Source organism: Seriola lalandi, unplaced genomic scaffold (assembly GCF_002814215.2).
Source record: "Seriola lalandi dorsalis isolate HSWRI2012SDOR001 ecotype SW California unplaced genomic scaffold, Sedor1 jcf7180002054351, whole genome shotgun sequence".
NCBI lineage: Eukaryota > Metazoa > Chordata > Actinopteri > Carangiformes > Carangidae > Seriola > Seriola lalandi.
Window position 1 is genome coordinate 514,449 of NW_019524904.1, and position 14,160 is coordinate 528,608.

General features: G+C 40.5%; 1 protein-coding gene across 1 annotated transcript; it reads left to right on the forward strand.

Moving 5' to 3' along the window:
- The first annotated feature begins 72 nt into the window (after positions 1 to 72).
- Positions 73 to 4,572, forward strand: LOC111656231 (Golgi reassembly-stacking protein 1-like). Its single transcript, XM_023407877.2, has 9 exons — positions 73 to 269; positions 720 to 800; positions 1,595 to 1,798; positions 2,125 to 2,211; positions 2,307 to 2,437; positions 2,535 to 2,673; positions 2,772 to 2,889; positions 2,979 to 3,101; positions 3,507 to 4,572. Exons 1-9 carry the CDS (start codon positions 204 to 206, stop codon positions 3,773 to 3,775), a joined length of 1,218 nt encoding a protein of 405 aa, XP_023263645.1. The 5' UTR covers positions 73 to 203; the 3' UTR covers positions 3,776 to 4,572.
- The last annotated feature ends 9,588 nt before the right edge of the window (positions 4,573 to 14,160 follow it).

Here is a 14,160-nt window from a genome sequence, read left to right on the forward strand (position 1 = left end):
AGATCAAGCCCAGTTGGGGATCGATTTTTCTGGCATCTCTATTTATTAGCTTTGCCTAGTCCTCCGGCGCCTGCTGTTAACCTGCCTCAGCTGTTGGCGCTAGCTAGCTGGTATCAGCTGTGTAGCTCATAGTAATGCCTTCTAACATTACTCTACCTCAGTGACATTTAGTTCGTGCTTGTCAAACGGAACTATTAAAAGCAATGGGGCTACCGCAGAGCTCGTTTTTGTCGGACGGTGGAACTAATAGTGGATATCATGTCCACGGGGTACGTTGTAGCGTAGTACAAGGTTATGCACAGCCCTCGTTTCGCTCACTGTTTGAATCTTATGCTAACTATGTTAATCCTGAACAGACATTGTTGTATTTTTATATGAAGACACGCAATAGGTGTTTGGCAATTGACAGGTTACTCTTTAACTGTAATAACTCGTAAAACAATCGTCAGCTTTAATGGTGTCCGCCCATGATGAGGTGGCATCTGGCACACACCCAAATTTGCTTGCGACTGTAATTGTTTAGTCACTGCAGAAACAGATACTAGCACTAGCATTAATACATCAGCTTATTCAATATGTGAGGAGCACCTGCTGTGTGATGTCTCGCATTGAGAAGCCCCAAATTCTGCCCACTGCAATATCTTTAGTTGACACACGGGGGCGACAATAATAACTGTACTGTGTGTGAAATAAAATGAAATAAATCTCAAATGTTTCAGGTTCAAGAGGACTCCCCGGCTCTGAAGTCTGGTCTGGAGCCCTTCTTTGACTTCATCCTCTCTATAGGAAATACCCGACTTGTGAGTAGACACCTATGATGCTAAAGTCAAGAGTACCTTTGACATGTCCCCAGGCCAAATACCACAATATTACCAAATGATAAACAGTAGGTTGTATGGGTAGCATGTGAATTAAGTGGGTTGCGTGACAAAAACGATGATTTCATATGATGAAATTAGCAAATTGATTAAATTATTATTATTATTATTATTATTATTTCGTTTGTTGTTATTATTATTATTATTATTAATATTGTCAACCATTTGCATGACAAGGACCTTTTCTGTGATCAGTTTTGGCTCTACTTGTTTATCCAGTTCAGGGACAGAAGGCATGATCCTTTGAAAACATGCCACCAAGTAGCTATTAATCCCAAGGTGTTTGCATAATGGTGACTTTTTATGAAAGTCCTATCCCTGCAGAGGAATGTTGAGACCTTACCTTTAGCTCAGTAGAGCTAGATGTGTGTCAACTTCCTTAAGTCATACATGAAACAGCAAAGATAAACTTCTTGGTTTTGACTTGCTGTGGATTTGTTTCTTTTGCTTTGATATGATTTTAGATATTTTTAAACATTATTTATTATGATGTGTGTACTTCTGTTCTGTGTTGTACTGCTAACCCAATAAGAAAGCCAATTTGTTCTTGCTTACAATAAAATTTAAACATCAGGCCTGTATCTCCAGTCTCAGGAGGAAACATGGCCATATGGTCTGCTGACATAATCTCATTTCATGTTCTTTTACCTGAAATTCGGTTTCGTCATGTCTGTGCTGTCACAGCTGGGTTGTTCAAAATTTCTCTGTCTCACCAGAATAAAGAGAGTGACTTGCTGAAAGATCTCCTAAAAGCCAATGTAGAAAAAGCAGTGAAACTTGAAGTGTACAACTCTAAAACCCAGCGGGTGAGGGAACTGGAGGTGACACCCAGTAACATGTGGGGTGGTCAGGGTCTGCTGGGGGCTAGCGTCCGCTTCTGCAGCTTTGAAGGAGCCAATGAGAACGTGTGGCATGTCTTGGTAAGTCAAGTCTATCTTTCTTTGTTTAAATTGTGCCTGGTAAGGCCTGGCCTTGATATAAAACAGTTTACTGCCCACTGTGGGGAAATAGTCACCACATTTTCTTTTAGTATTTTTGTTAAGAAAATAAAAGACAAAGGAGTAGTAGGCTTCAAATCCAAATATACCTAATTTTCTGCCAAAGAGCCTAACTATAAAAATAAAAAAAGTTGCATCATACTCTTGTAAGTTTGGGTGATATTCTCAAACGTAAAATCCCACATACTGAACATTTTCAATTATTTAAGATAAAAATATCTTCATAGCATTCTTTCCCCCATTTTTAGGATGTAGAAGTGAATTCTCCTGCGGCACTGGCTGGACTTATTGCACATGATGACTTCATTGTGGGAGCCGACCAGGTGTTACAGGATGTGAGCTTTCTTGTTGTTTATTTTGCTCTTATTCATTATAAACAACTGAACAAATTATACTGTAAATTATGAATTGTTTTTTTTAACCCCTGCAGTCAGAAGACTTCTTTTCATTGATTGAAGCCAATGAGGGGAAACCTCTGAAGCTGCTGGTGTACAACATACAGTCTGATCAATGCAGAGAGGTAGTGGTGACTCCCAATGGAGCATGGGGAGGAGAGGGAAGGTGGGCATTTATTTTGTCTTCAAATTAAGGTGCATATTAATAACATATCGCCATTTTCTAATTGCGTCACTTTTGTCTTCTTTGTGTTACATTCTAGCCTAGGCTGTGGTATCGGCTACGGCTACTTGCACAGGATCCCAACTCGTCAAGTTCAGCCGAACAACCAGAACAAAAGTGATCTGCAGTCCACGGTCACTGACGTCAGTGAAGAGCTGGCTGCAGGTGACCACACTGAGGTACAGGTTATCACATCTTTCTTTGTTTCATTCATTAAATGTTCTTGATAGAGACCTTTTGTTGAGTTTAGTCTGAAACACGCTTTCTCTTTCTTCAGGTGCCTTCTGCGGCTGAATGTAGCCTTTCTAGTGTCAGTGAAACAAGCTTGAATGAAAGCAAAGGATTTGTGCAGGACCTGTTTGTAACCTCACCCACGCAGCCAGCTGTAGACATAGGTAACCACATCTAATTTTAAGAGGCACAAATTAGTTTCTGGTGTCTGATCTAGGTGTTCTCACGCACATTTGTTCTATGCAAATCACAGATATTTCCAACATACCCGAAGCAAGGACTCCAGACTTATCAGACATGGTTTCCAGCAATGACATGGACCAGACGTCCATGCTTGCTAATTATGGAGATGACTCTGGTGATCAGTGTAGCTTGGGTAAGTACCTCTACACCCTCTACAAGTGATTATATTGTGCAGCTTAATATGGCTATTACAGGTATTCAATGCCACCTGGTGGGAAAAGAAAAATCAAGAATTGAAACCAGCTTTCGCCTCACATTTCTGGGTTCATTTAATCTCTTAGTTTATTTATTAGTTTCTATTCCTGCAGGATAAAAACAGTTGAACCAAATGAAGAAAAAAATGGCTTTGATAAGTTGTTTGCAGCACAACTAAAGTAGCAACAGCAGAGGATTATTAAACAACCTAATAGGGTGTAACAGAAGCGTAAATCACAACGTTTCATTACATAGCATCCTCCAAACATTATTGATTGATAGTTTATAATTTTGTATCCCGAGGAGGATTTTTCTTTTGACTACACTTATTTTCTTTTTACAGATAACTTGTCCGTTTCCCAAAGACCTTCATCTCCAGAGAAGGACGAAGAATCAGACATCCAGAAAACTGAGCACGAAGATGCTGTTGACCTGATCACTGCAACCCCTCAAAGTACACAGGCTGTAGACGACCTCATTGGCCCTGGAGTCACCACAGAAAACCTGGGTGACACAAGTAGCTCAGACATGCAAGGTACTAGTTCTGAAACCTCACTCTCAGCCAATATTATGACGGGGGAGATGTCAGAGCCTGCTGCAACAGACAATTAAGAGGACCGCTGTACCAGAGAATAAGGAAGTTGTTTAACTCTCAAGCTGACTTGCATAAAACATTAATAGCACACCATGATACAGAAAAGCTTCCCCATATGATTGTAAGTTGCTTCACTGGAACTATTTTTAATTTACAAAAGTTTTATTTATATTCAAGTGCCACTACTGCATGCTGAATTGCACATTTAAGAGAGACGGAGCGTTGAGGAGAAAGTTGGTCAGATAGTTATAACTATATGAATGTATTATATAATTTAGGCACACTGTACGTCTCAACATCAAACAGAATGAAGCCTTAGTTGAGTCTTATTTGCTGTTCAAAGTCATCCTAGTTTGCACTAAAAAGCCAAAGGTGAATAATGTTCGGTTTTGTCGCTCTTACTGTTATCACCTGCGATATAGTCTGACACAAAAGCGAGAAAAAGAAAGTTTGAGCTGGAGTTCACACAGATCCATCATGTGGTTTTGTTTTCATCCATCATTATGGAATTTGGAGTTTATGTTTTTATTTTCTCCTGGGTTAAGTTTGAAATGACTACACATTTAAAAAGATTTTAATCTCAGGCCTTTACCATTTAAGCCCTTTTGCCTTATGTCTGGTTTTAACTGTCCTCCTTTCTTATGTGTCGGTTTGACTTTTGATTGGTGTAAATGAGTGAGTCACATGTGATGCAGCTCTCTGACTGACTTCTGTTTCTTCCCTTTATATAGATTTGAATTATTTTATGTTTATGATTTTTATGGATGGATGTAAATATTCAAATATTTATAAAAAAAAAGATGCTCAAGATAAACCTGCAGCAGTTTACTTGTCTTTCTGCAGTGTCACTCACACTGACACTGTTGTCACAGCTCATACCAGTTGGAAATCAAAACAGATCAAACAACATACACAGTACTTCAGAGAAAAATACTCAAATTCATTGTAAATTATCTGGATCTGAGCCAAAATTTAAAGGCTTCTTCCCTGGCCCATGCTCCATCCCTCCATTAAGTTCAGTGCAAATCGGTTGAGTTCTTGCTGCGTAATCCTGCTGAAAAGCAAAGAAACAAACAGACAGGTGAAATCATAACCTCCTCTGCAGAGGTAATGAGTGTTTCCTAGTGATATCAGCATCAGTCATTCACAGAGAAGTGAGTTCATGCTTTGCGACAGCAGGTGTCAGCAAACACCTCATTATAGCTCTCAACGGTTTCGGCTACTGCATCTTAGATTAGCTCTCTTGTATCTTGTTTTCAGTCATTAGTGGAGACATATTTCTGCACAATGTTTCTGCGAAAATCACATCATCTCTATGAACTCCTCCGTATAATTATGGGATCTGATCTAGCAGAACAGGAGTAGCTTGCATTATTAGGGGAAACTCAACAACACGGATTCCTCATTTGAATCATTTAATTCAAGGCTGCATATTTAATATCTGGAACAGGCACCATATGTCATATATATTATATCTGGCTAGGTTGGCCAGCCCACATGTCTGGAAAAGTGGTTTTTCAAAATGAAATCAGAGGCAAATAGGGGAAATCAAATGTTAAATTACAGATACATGCTGATTTGAAATGATAGTTTAGCTAGTTCATTATGTAGAGACCTATATTTGCATTTGTTTTTTTCCCTTGGATCCAACCAATGAGGATTCTTGTATTCTGATACATAGGCTGTATGCAGTATCAACCATTAATAATTCCGCACATACAATATATTCTCAATGTTTCTCACTTTATAATTCTAAATCAGAATAACCAAATATTGGTGAGACCCAGAAAATGCAAAAAAAACAACAACAAAAAAACCCCCAAAAAACATGAAAGCTGCAGTCGCAGAGGGGGAAAATGCCTCAATTATTTACCAGGGCACTCTTCAGTTGAAGGGGGGGGGGGATGGGCATTCAGGGAAAGAAAAGACTGTGTGGGGGAAGAAACACGAGAGGGAGATGATGATTTATCCACCAGAGAGTCAGTGGTGTTCTTAAGGAAGCTTTCCTCTGGATCACCTGTGTGTGTGTGTCTGTGTGTGTGTGTGTGTGTGTGTGAGAGAGAGAGAGAGAGAGTGTGTGTGTGTGTGTGTGTGTGTGTGTGTGTGTGTGTGTGTGTTAAGTGAGGATTATATTTCTAAGATGAATATGTAGCACTAGCTCAGGAGCTTTGGCTTCGCCTACACACTGAAGTTCATCAGTAGAAATGTGGAAATCTCAGTAAAATAAAAACCTTGTGCTTGTTAAATCTACGCCTGTTCAGTACACATTTGGCCGGATGGTTTTTATACTCGTGACCTCAGGGTGAATATGTTGTTTCGTTGCCTTCATGTTTGGTTTGCAACATGAACGTAGCATTATTTGAAGAAGCAGCCCCGAGGCAAAAGCCAGCAGCTGCGTACCAGGAGGAGCCAAGGGGTGAAGTGTAAAGGGAGCCACCTCTGGAGGAACATGCCTTGCCTTAATTTTCTCCCTTTTCTGAGAATGTTTCAAAGGACGCTGTGACGCAGCTGAACCCACTTGTCAGCTTAGCTTTATCTCAGCCCATGAGAGGCTCAGCTCACAGGCACTAGCATAGTGGCCGTTGCCTCAGCCTGTCGTTGCAGCATGACAAATTGTGAAATAGAATAACTACAGGGAAAGAGAAAGAGAGGGGGGCGGGGATCATGGATGAAGGGAAAGGATGAAAAAGGTATAGAGATAAGGCTGCTGAAGACAGCAATGAAAAATGAGCAAGTAATTGCTTCATCCACTGTGGTCACACATCTCCACATAAAAACTGCATCTTGCTGTTTAGCCTTTGGCTGATGTGACTGTGCATTGCTGACTCTAGGTCACTGAAAAACAGATTGGCATATGCGGACGCTCGAGTGAAATAACATTAAATACAGCAATTTTCCACTTTTCTGTTCATGCGTGCGGGCACAGCGAACCAGCCCACTCCCATAGTTCTATTTTCTGTTCTTGTCACCTGCCCGCCCTAATCACAGATATCTTGGCACCAGTTGGCCTATCTTTGGAAGTGCTGGGAGCTGTATTTGCATATAAGCGTCATGCGGCGTTCTTCACAGTGTGCACACAAGAGCCTGGGAATAATTTCAGTAAGTGCCCATCTATGGGAGACCACCAATGTACAGACCTCCTCTTGTGTAATTCATGCATGAGGACTATCTATTAATATTATTACTATTAAAGTTGTTTTCATCTCCTGCAGTAATTACCAGCTGGATATATGTTTGCCTCTATTCGTATGTAAATATGTAAATATTATAATTTTGATCTTTAATTACAGTTCAACACTTGCTGTAGCCCTTTGGAATATGAATTCAGTCTTCAGTACACAAGTGGAATATTGTGCAGCCTAATTTAGCATTTCTCGAACCTGTTAGAAAACCAATTGAAAACCAATTATAAAACTACTGATACCTCAATAACCTAATAAAGCGTTTGCCAGTGTCTTCCAAAAACCATTTAAAAAACAATTCATATGAGGATTTTTCCTCTCCCACTTCTATGGTTGAGGTTTGAGATTGTCTAAAACTACATAGTTATGCAAACATCATGGTCATGGTCAATGGAAACCAACAATGACTGTTGGTGTGAAAAGGGAAGTAAACTATGGCGAAAACGCCCAACCATCCACCACAACTTCTTCCCCAAGAGGTTTTGTGGCACTATAACTTCCTCTTGAGAGAGGACAGTCATTATTCAAATGAACACCAAAGGTCGCTCGTCCGGAAAACATAAAAATCGATTTTTTTATTTATTTATTTTTTTTTAACATTTGAAAAAATGATCAGTTCTGTTCTTCTGGTAAGGACAGTCTATCTGCAATCTTCAGCGTCAGTGTGGCCAAAAACCCTACCAGAAATATCCAGTGTGATTCATTTATTATCCCATAACTCATAGTTACGCCCTAATCTGGGATCTTTTGTTGCCTCTCACTCTCAAATACTCTCTAAAGTAGCAACGAAAAAAAACTAAAGATAAAACTTTGATCTCTAACAATTTGAACTGGATTCCTTGTGACAACAGAGCAAGAGATAAAGGCAAAATAGGATGCAGCAGCCAATAAAGGAGGTTAAATGTGGTTGCCCTGCTTTATTTCCAATACTAATTGCCATTCAGCGGGGGTGAGGGCCTGGCCACACAAGACAGCACACATTGTTCTACTGTCAAGATGACCCAGCTGATGGCAAGTCCGCACCCATCTGCTACTGCGGCTCCTCCTCTCTCAACCTGAAAAAGACGACTTGGCTGTTACACATCCAAGGCAGGTTGTTAAAATCAAAATTTTTTTAAATTATCATCCAATATCTTCCATTCCCTCAGCTACTTTCGTATATTTTGTTTTTAATATAGGAGAATGAATTTGAAGTCTAGCCATGAGCTGTGTTTTTTTTGTTTTGTTTTGGTTTTTTTTTTGGTGGATGCTCATTACATTTCTTCTCCAAATAGTTTCGAAGCAATGTTTGTCTGTGTCCTGGAGGCCTCTCTTTGAAATGATATCGTAATGTTAAAAAAAGAAAATTGCTACAGCATTACTGTTGCAAGGCTTGCTGCTTTCATCTCGGCAGAACAAACACAAGACAAATGGGTTTTGTTTCTGCAGCCGTCTCTATATGTTACATACAGCTTGCTCAGAAAGGTGTCAAGGTGCTGAACGAGTCTGCTGCTGTGTTTTTGCTCTCAGTTTTTCTCGCCTTGTTTGATCAGGGAGGCCTTTTTTTTTTTTGTTCCGGTGGAGGAGCGGCTCATGAGACAGAGGGATAAAGGTTCGGCTCGGCCCTCTCACTGTGAATATGAGTAGATGGAGGAACACAACTCAGCACGTTCCCTGCTGTTTTCCCGTGTCTGTGACATATTTGCTGTGACATCCTCACCACTACCCAGGCATGGTTTTGACCCGACAGGGCGCTGTCTCTTGGAGTTAACCTCATTTACCAGTTAACTGTCGCCCCCACAGAGCGATGCACGCCTGGCTCTGGGCCTCCTCAGTCAAAACATGCACACGATATAGCATGCTATTCTCTAAAAGGACCAAACAAAGCATGAAACACTGAATTTTGCAGGACTGGCCTGAATGGCAGAAACACTGGGGCAATGTTTCTGTCATCTAAAAAATGTCCGGGTCATTAGGTAAGGCTGTGAAACACTAGCAGGACTCAGTGTTCATGAAGGAGGTCTGCAGTTACCAAAATTTGCAGCTGCAGTGCTACAGATATATTATTATGCTCTCTTATTTGCATAAATCCTAGTTTTGATGGCAGCATCCCACAGCACGTGTACCCCCCCCCCCTACAAATCTTGATATATACAGTATATTGGCCACATCATGTTCACAATGCATGCTGGCCCAGAAAGAAAACTGAAAACAAGTGTGTGATTTTTCCTCCTGTCGATGAATAAAATCCTCCATCACATGATTTATCCTCCACTTACACACAACAGCTCCTGCACTTCTTTCCAGTTGTAGCTCCTTCAATCAGCTTTGGCTCGGCTGTGTGTGTGTGTGTGTATGTGTCTGTGTGTGTGTTCATGAACAGACGACAGCCTGAATTTGACAACACGGCATTTGCGTCACTCAGTTCCTGCCTGTGTCAAGCCAGAAAAAACAAAAAAAGCACTGATCTACCTGATAGCCTGGAGAGGTGTGTCTCTGCAGGATGGCAATGCCACTGTGGTGGAGGGGAATGAACTGTGTCAGCTTTCTCAGAGCAAAATGGAGGCACCATTTCATGGCGCCTGGGAGAGGAGGGGGGGATTAGAGGGAATGGTGGAGCAGACAGACATAAAATGTAGAAAAATTATCCAGTAGAGCAGCCAGAGGTGTGCAGACGGGTGGGGGGGGTGTAAAATGTGGATTTGCTGCCTCTTATTGCGTGAATCTTCCATGTTGGTTGATCTGAATAAACACATTGCTAGGTATTCATTGTATTACAGATGGACAATACTCTTAATATGGTTGACACGTATTTTCAGTATAATCAGGAGGTGCCGTGGTTGCAAATACCCGGAGTATGATTGATAATCTAACCCCATGACTGTGAATTTGTGGTGCTATCCAGACAGCTACACGGAATCAAAAAGCAGAATATATCAAAAAACCTCATTTCGGAGTCAGTGATGCCTATGTAAATATCTGAGAGCTGACGGATGTAGCTTTTGCCACTGTGCCTCGGCGCTGTGGCTCTGTGTACACATTATTTTTGAGTCCCTCAGACATGGAAAATGTAATAATATTCAAACAAAGTGGGGAGGGGCTGAAAATTGAGAGGGGACACATGAGAGAGCAGACGAAAAACAATGGCCAAAATAAGAGTAACCCAGTGGAAAATTATGTGCAGTGTGTGTGTGTGTGTGTGTGTGTGTGTGTGTGTGTGTGTGTGTGTGTGTGTGTGTGTGTGTGTGTCTGTCTGTCTGTGTCTGCTTTTTAAACGGTCTGGCTTTTGTCAAGAGCTTTCCAATTCAGGCTTCATCCCAGTTACTAATGCACCCTTAAATGTGGCATAAAATCAGGGGTCATTTGTTATGCAAGTCATTAAATTGCTATTAGAGTTTACGTGGAGAGCTATCAGTTGATGGCATTAATCATCTGTCATAATTATAGTGATTGTATGAATGGGCAGACTTTGCATTGGCAGATAGTGTAATTCAGGCTTGCTTTGTCTGTGGAGACAAACGGAGGTTGCCATGTCTGTGTCTTTTAGTGCAAAGCCAACACACGAAATGAAGACTTTATTTACCTAGTGAGAGGCAAACAGAGAACGACAGGTGGGTCCGGTCCGCTGCTTCCACCTTTGACTGCAATTACTGTGATAAATGGAGATCAAAACACTCAGGTGACTCAGAGGAGGCCGGCCGATCACTTATCTGATGGTGAGTCATCAGTGGCTTCTACTGTCAACACTGGCCCATCAGACGCAAGAGTTAGAGGGAGCATTGCGTATATGCATGCATCTGGATGTGTGTAGGCCAATGTGTGTGTGCGGATTTGTGTTTGTGTGTGCTCATCTGCGTGTGTGTGTGTGTGTGTGGGAGGCTTTCAAAGCGCTGATGGCAAGTTTCCACTGTGGTCATCTAGTGTCCTCTGACAATGTGACTGTGGTCTGTTCAGTTTTCCAGCTCTGCCTGCAGACACAATGTGTCACACAACCATGCAGATGAAAACGCAAAGCACGGGGAGGAGCACTTCACTGATTTAGATGTTAATATCTCTCACAGTACATCGTGTTCCCTGCATGCACTTCACCTCTGTGGACAAATCTCCATCACATATGGAAGGATTTGCAGTTGTAATAAGGATGGGGAGGTTAATTAGTGCCTTTGCATTAACTGAATCATTATCTGTCTTCTAAATTAATCTTTCTTCCTGTCCAGGCAGGAAACTTGGACAAGCTTATCTTGATTATGTAAAACTTAAAAAAAATAAAAACAAGAGTTTTTATTCGTATTTGATTGTGATATTTAAACTTAAGAGCAATGTTCCTGTGCAAAAACACTATAATAATCTCTTTTTTGTCATAGAAACAATGCATTCTGCCTTTAATCTGTTAAATAATTACTTAAACATTTAGTATCCGGCAGTCCAACCTGTGTGGTTTAATTGATTATATTTTCTCTGTCTCTATGGCAACTGAAAATTACCATGAAGGAGATAATTACAGGGTGCAGCAAGATGCCTGAAAATAACTGAATTGCCTCTTTTATTTGAACTTCCCATCTTTATGCACCTCTCCCTGAAAGGCCTGGATTGATTTATTAATTGATTTTTGAGGGCCCAGCTATACAAAGCTATAGCCGCACACTGCTCAGTATTGTTAAATAGCAACACTGGCAGAAGGGCAGGGCTGAACCTATAGGTGTTCCTGGTGTGCAGGGACCTACGATCAAACCTTTTTCCCTCTAACACCATAATGGCGCTCATCATGTAGGCGTGACTACAGCAGTGTGCCCTGAAGTTAGCCAGCTGGCAGCTGCTGATTATTCTCTACCTTTCCCTTGTCATTTCCCCAGCCCGTCATGACATTTCAAGCAGCATGCAATCCCAGTTAGAGATGTGAACTTAGTTAATATAACCTTCTGTAGCAGTTACAGCGGTATGATATGTTCATACCTCTGTCAGACAGCATCTGCTATATTTAAATTCAGGCAGACCGGTGCGTTCACACCAAGCCTTCAAAGAGTGGATTAGCACAAATCAGCTTTCCTCCGACTGCAATGGGAGCTGACAAAATAACAGATCATTTCCCTCCTCCCTCAGAAATAACACCTCTGTTTCACTCTCTATCCCCTCTTGTGAATTCAGAAACAACACAGGTTCAAAATGCTGCATGTTTTCAAGCTTCACCTTCCATAAACACAGAATGTAAAAAATGCTAAATGTAACTTCCATTGCAGGACTAAACTCTGCTGCTTTATTGAAAATACATATTGCATTTCTAATCCCATCCTTCACCACGTTTGCCAATGCACTGTGGTTACCCTTCCTCCCCTTTCTCTGCTGACCCATTGATAACCTCTAAGAACTGCCTGTGGGCCAGTCAGAAACAATCAATTGATCAAAAAGGCTAAGTGAGAGCCATTTGCATCTCAGTAATGTCTTCTGGCAGATTGCAGTTGTCTGCATGTTCCTCAGTGGTGAGGAGCCAGAGCTGCATCAGAGCGTGTTAGAGGTAACAAAGACTGCCTTCAACAACTGCTTAAAGCTCAATAATTAACACTTTATGTCATTATGTTGTTTGTTTAATCCATAGTAACGAATTTAACTGCTTAGTGAGTTTTCGAGGTGCTGTTAGATGGATTTCCATTCTTCATGCTACGCTAAGCTAACTGGCTGCTTACTGCTTGCATGGCCTAACTGTATTTCTCACAATGTTGAACTATTCCTTAGAGCTTGCATTCCATTGAAGCAAGTTGGCCCATTATCCTACATACACACACAGAGACATTAAATCACTTTCCTTCTTTTAGAAGTAATTTGATCTCTTCAAAACTAGAGCAGAGAAAGTATTAAAGTTTAAATAGATCATTTCTATTACAAATGTTATACTTAGTCTAGTTTTTGAAAATTCCATCATTACACAGCAACAAAACAGACATTACATTTTAATATCTCGAGGTTATGATCTATAAAATAGGTACCTCGTTAATCGGCCCTGTGATTGGATTTGTCGTCTCTGATAATGTTGCTCTCAGACTGTCGGGGGCTTTTATCTCCATTTGCTATGCAATGTGGGCAAAGGAGCCTATTATCTTTTCTGTTGATTCAATTATAAAACGACTATAATGTCCGCTCGCCACCACACACATGCAAACATGGACAGCAGGTAATCCATATCAATGGCTCAAGCAGTGAAGAAATGTACTGTATAAAAAACTAAAGATAAAAATGTGGTATGATAGCTAAACCAAATTAAAGAGAGAAATGTCTAATATTTTGTTCTCATTTAATGATATTCTATTTCATGAGTATCATTTCCCATTCCACTCAGCTTTTTTTAATCGGATGCATCTAAAGATAAATAACATGAGGATGTTTTGCTGTTTTAGAAATGCTGTAAAACGCAATGCATTTTCCACAGACTATGACACTTTAAATCACATTTTTACAATCACTGAGCAGTTATATTTCTATTTGCAATTGCAGGAATATCCAGCAGCATTTTTACCAGATCCAGTTACTAATCATATAGAAAAATATCAACAGCAAAATCATCAGAAATTGCTGTTATTTTGCCCAATGTGGACACTGTAGGAAGGTCAACATTACAGCCATACTGAGTCTCTTTACATTTAGATGTTCATACCTGGGTCACTGCCAAAAAGCAAACATCCAACTACAGCGTTTGAGCAATAGGAGAAAGATCTTGCTGAGAATTTAAACACAACACTTATTGCTCCACCGAGGAACACGGTGTTATAAGCTGCTTAGTTCTTAGCCTGTGATCCAGTACATTAAACCCAGTGCATGAGTCAGCTGTATTCAAAATCTAATTTCTTTGTTCATTTTCACTTATTCTACCTCTTCGCCGTTTCTCCTTAATCCCTGTTGATGTGAAGTAAGGATGAAAGAAAGTGTATTGAAATTGAGAAAAATTATCTTGGCTGAGAAGTGGTGGCACTGTGGGGCTGACAGAGGTATTATATATATATATATATATATATATATATAAAAAGGGGGGTTATAAAAAATATTTCAGCTGATATATCCGCTATATTTAGACTACATAGCCAAAACTATGTCGACACCTCATTAAAATTACACTAGTGGTTGTTGTACATCTCATTCCAAAACCACAGGGTTCAGCATTCTGGTATGAAAGCCTCCACTCTTTTGAGAAGGTTTTCCACAAGATTTTGGAACCTGGCTCTAGAAACTTTTTTTTTTTTGCTCCATTACTT

Bases quoted from the DNA above. Each gene is read 5' to 3' on its own strand.
- LOC111656231 (XM_023407877.2), top strand. From the start codon at position 204: ATGGGGCTACCGCAGAGCTCGTTTTTGTCGGACGGTGGAACTAATAGT. The intron at 270-719 runs GTACGTTGTAGC...CAAATGTTTCAG, and splicing joins GTGGATATCATGTCCACGGG to GTTCAAGAGGACTCCCCGGC. The intron at 2,890-2,978 runs GTAACCACATCT...TGCAAATCACAG, and splicing joins GCAGCCAGCTGTAGACATAG to ATATTTCCAACATACCCGAA.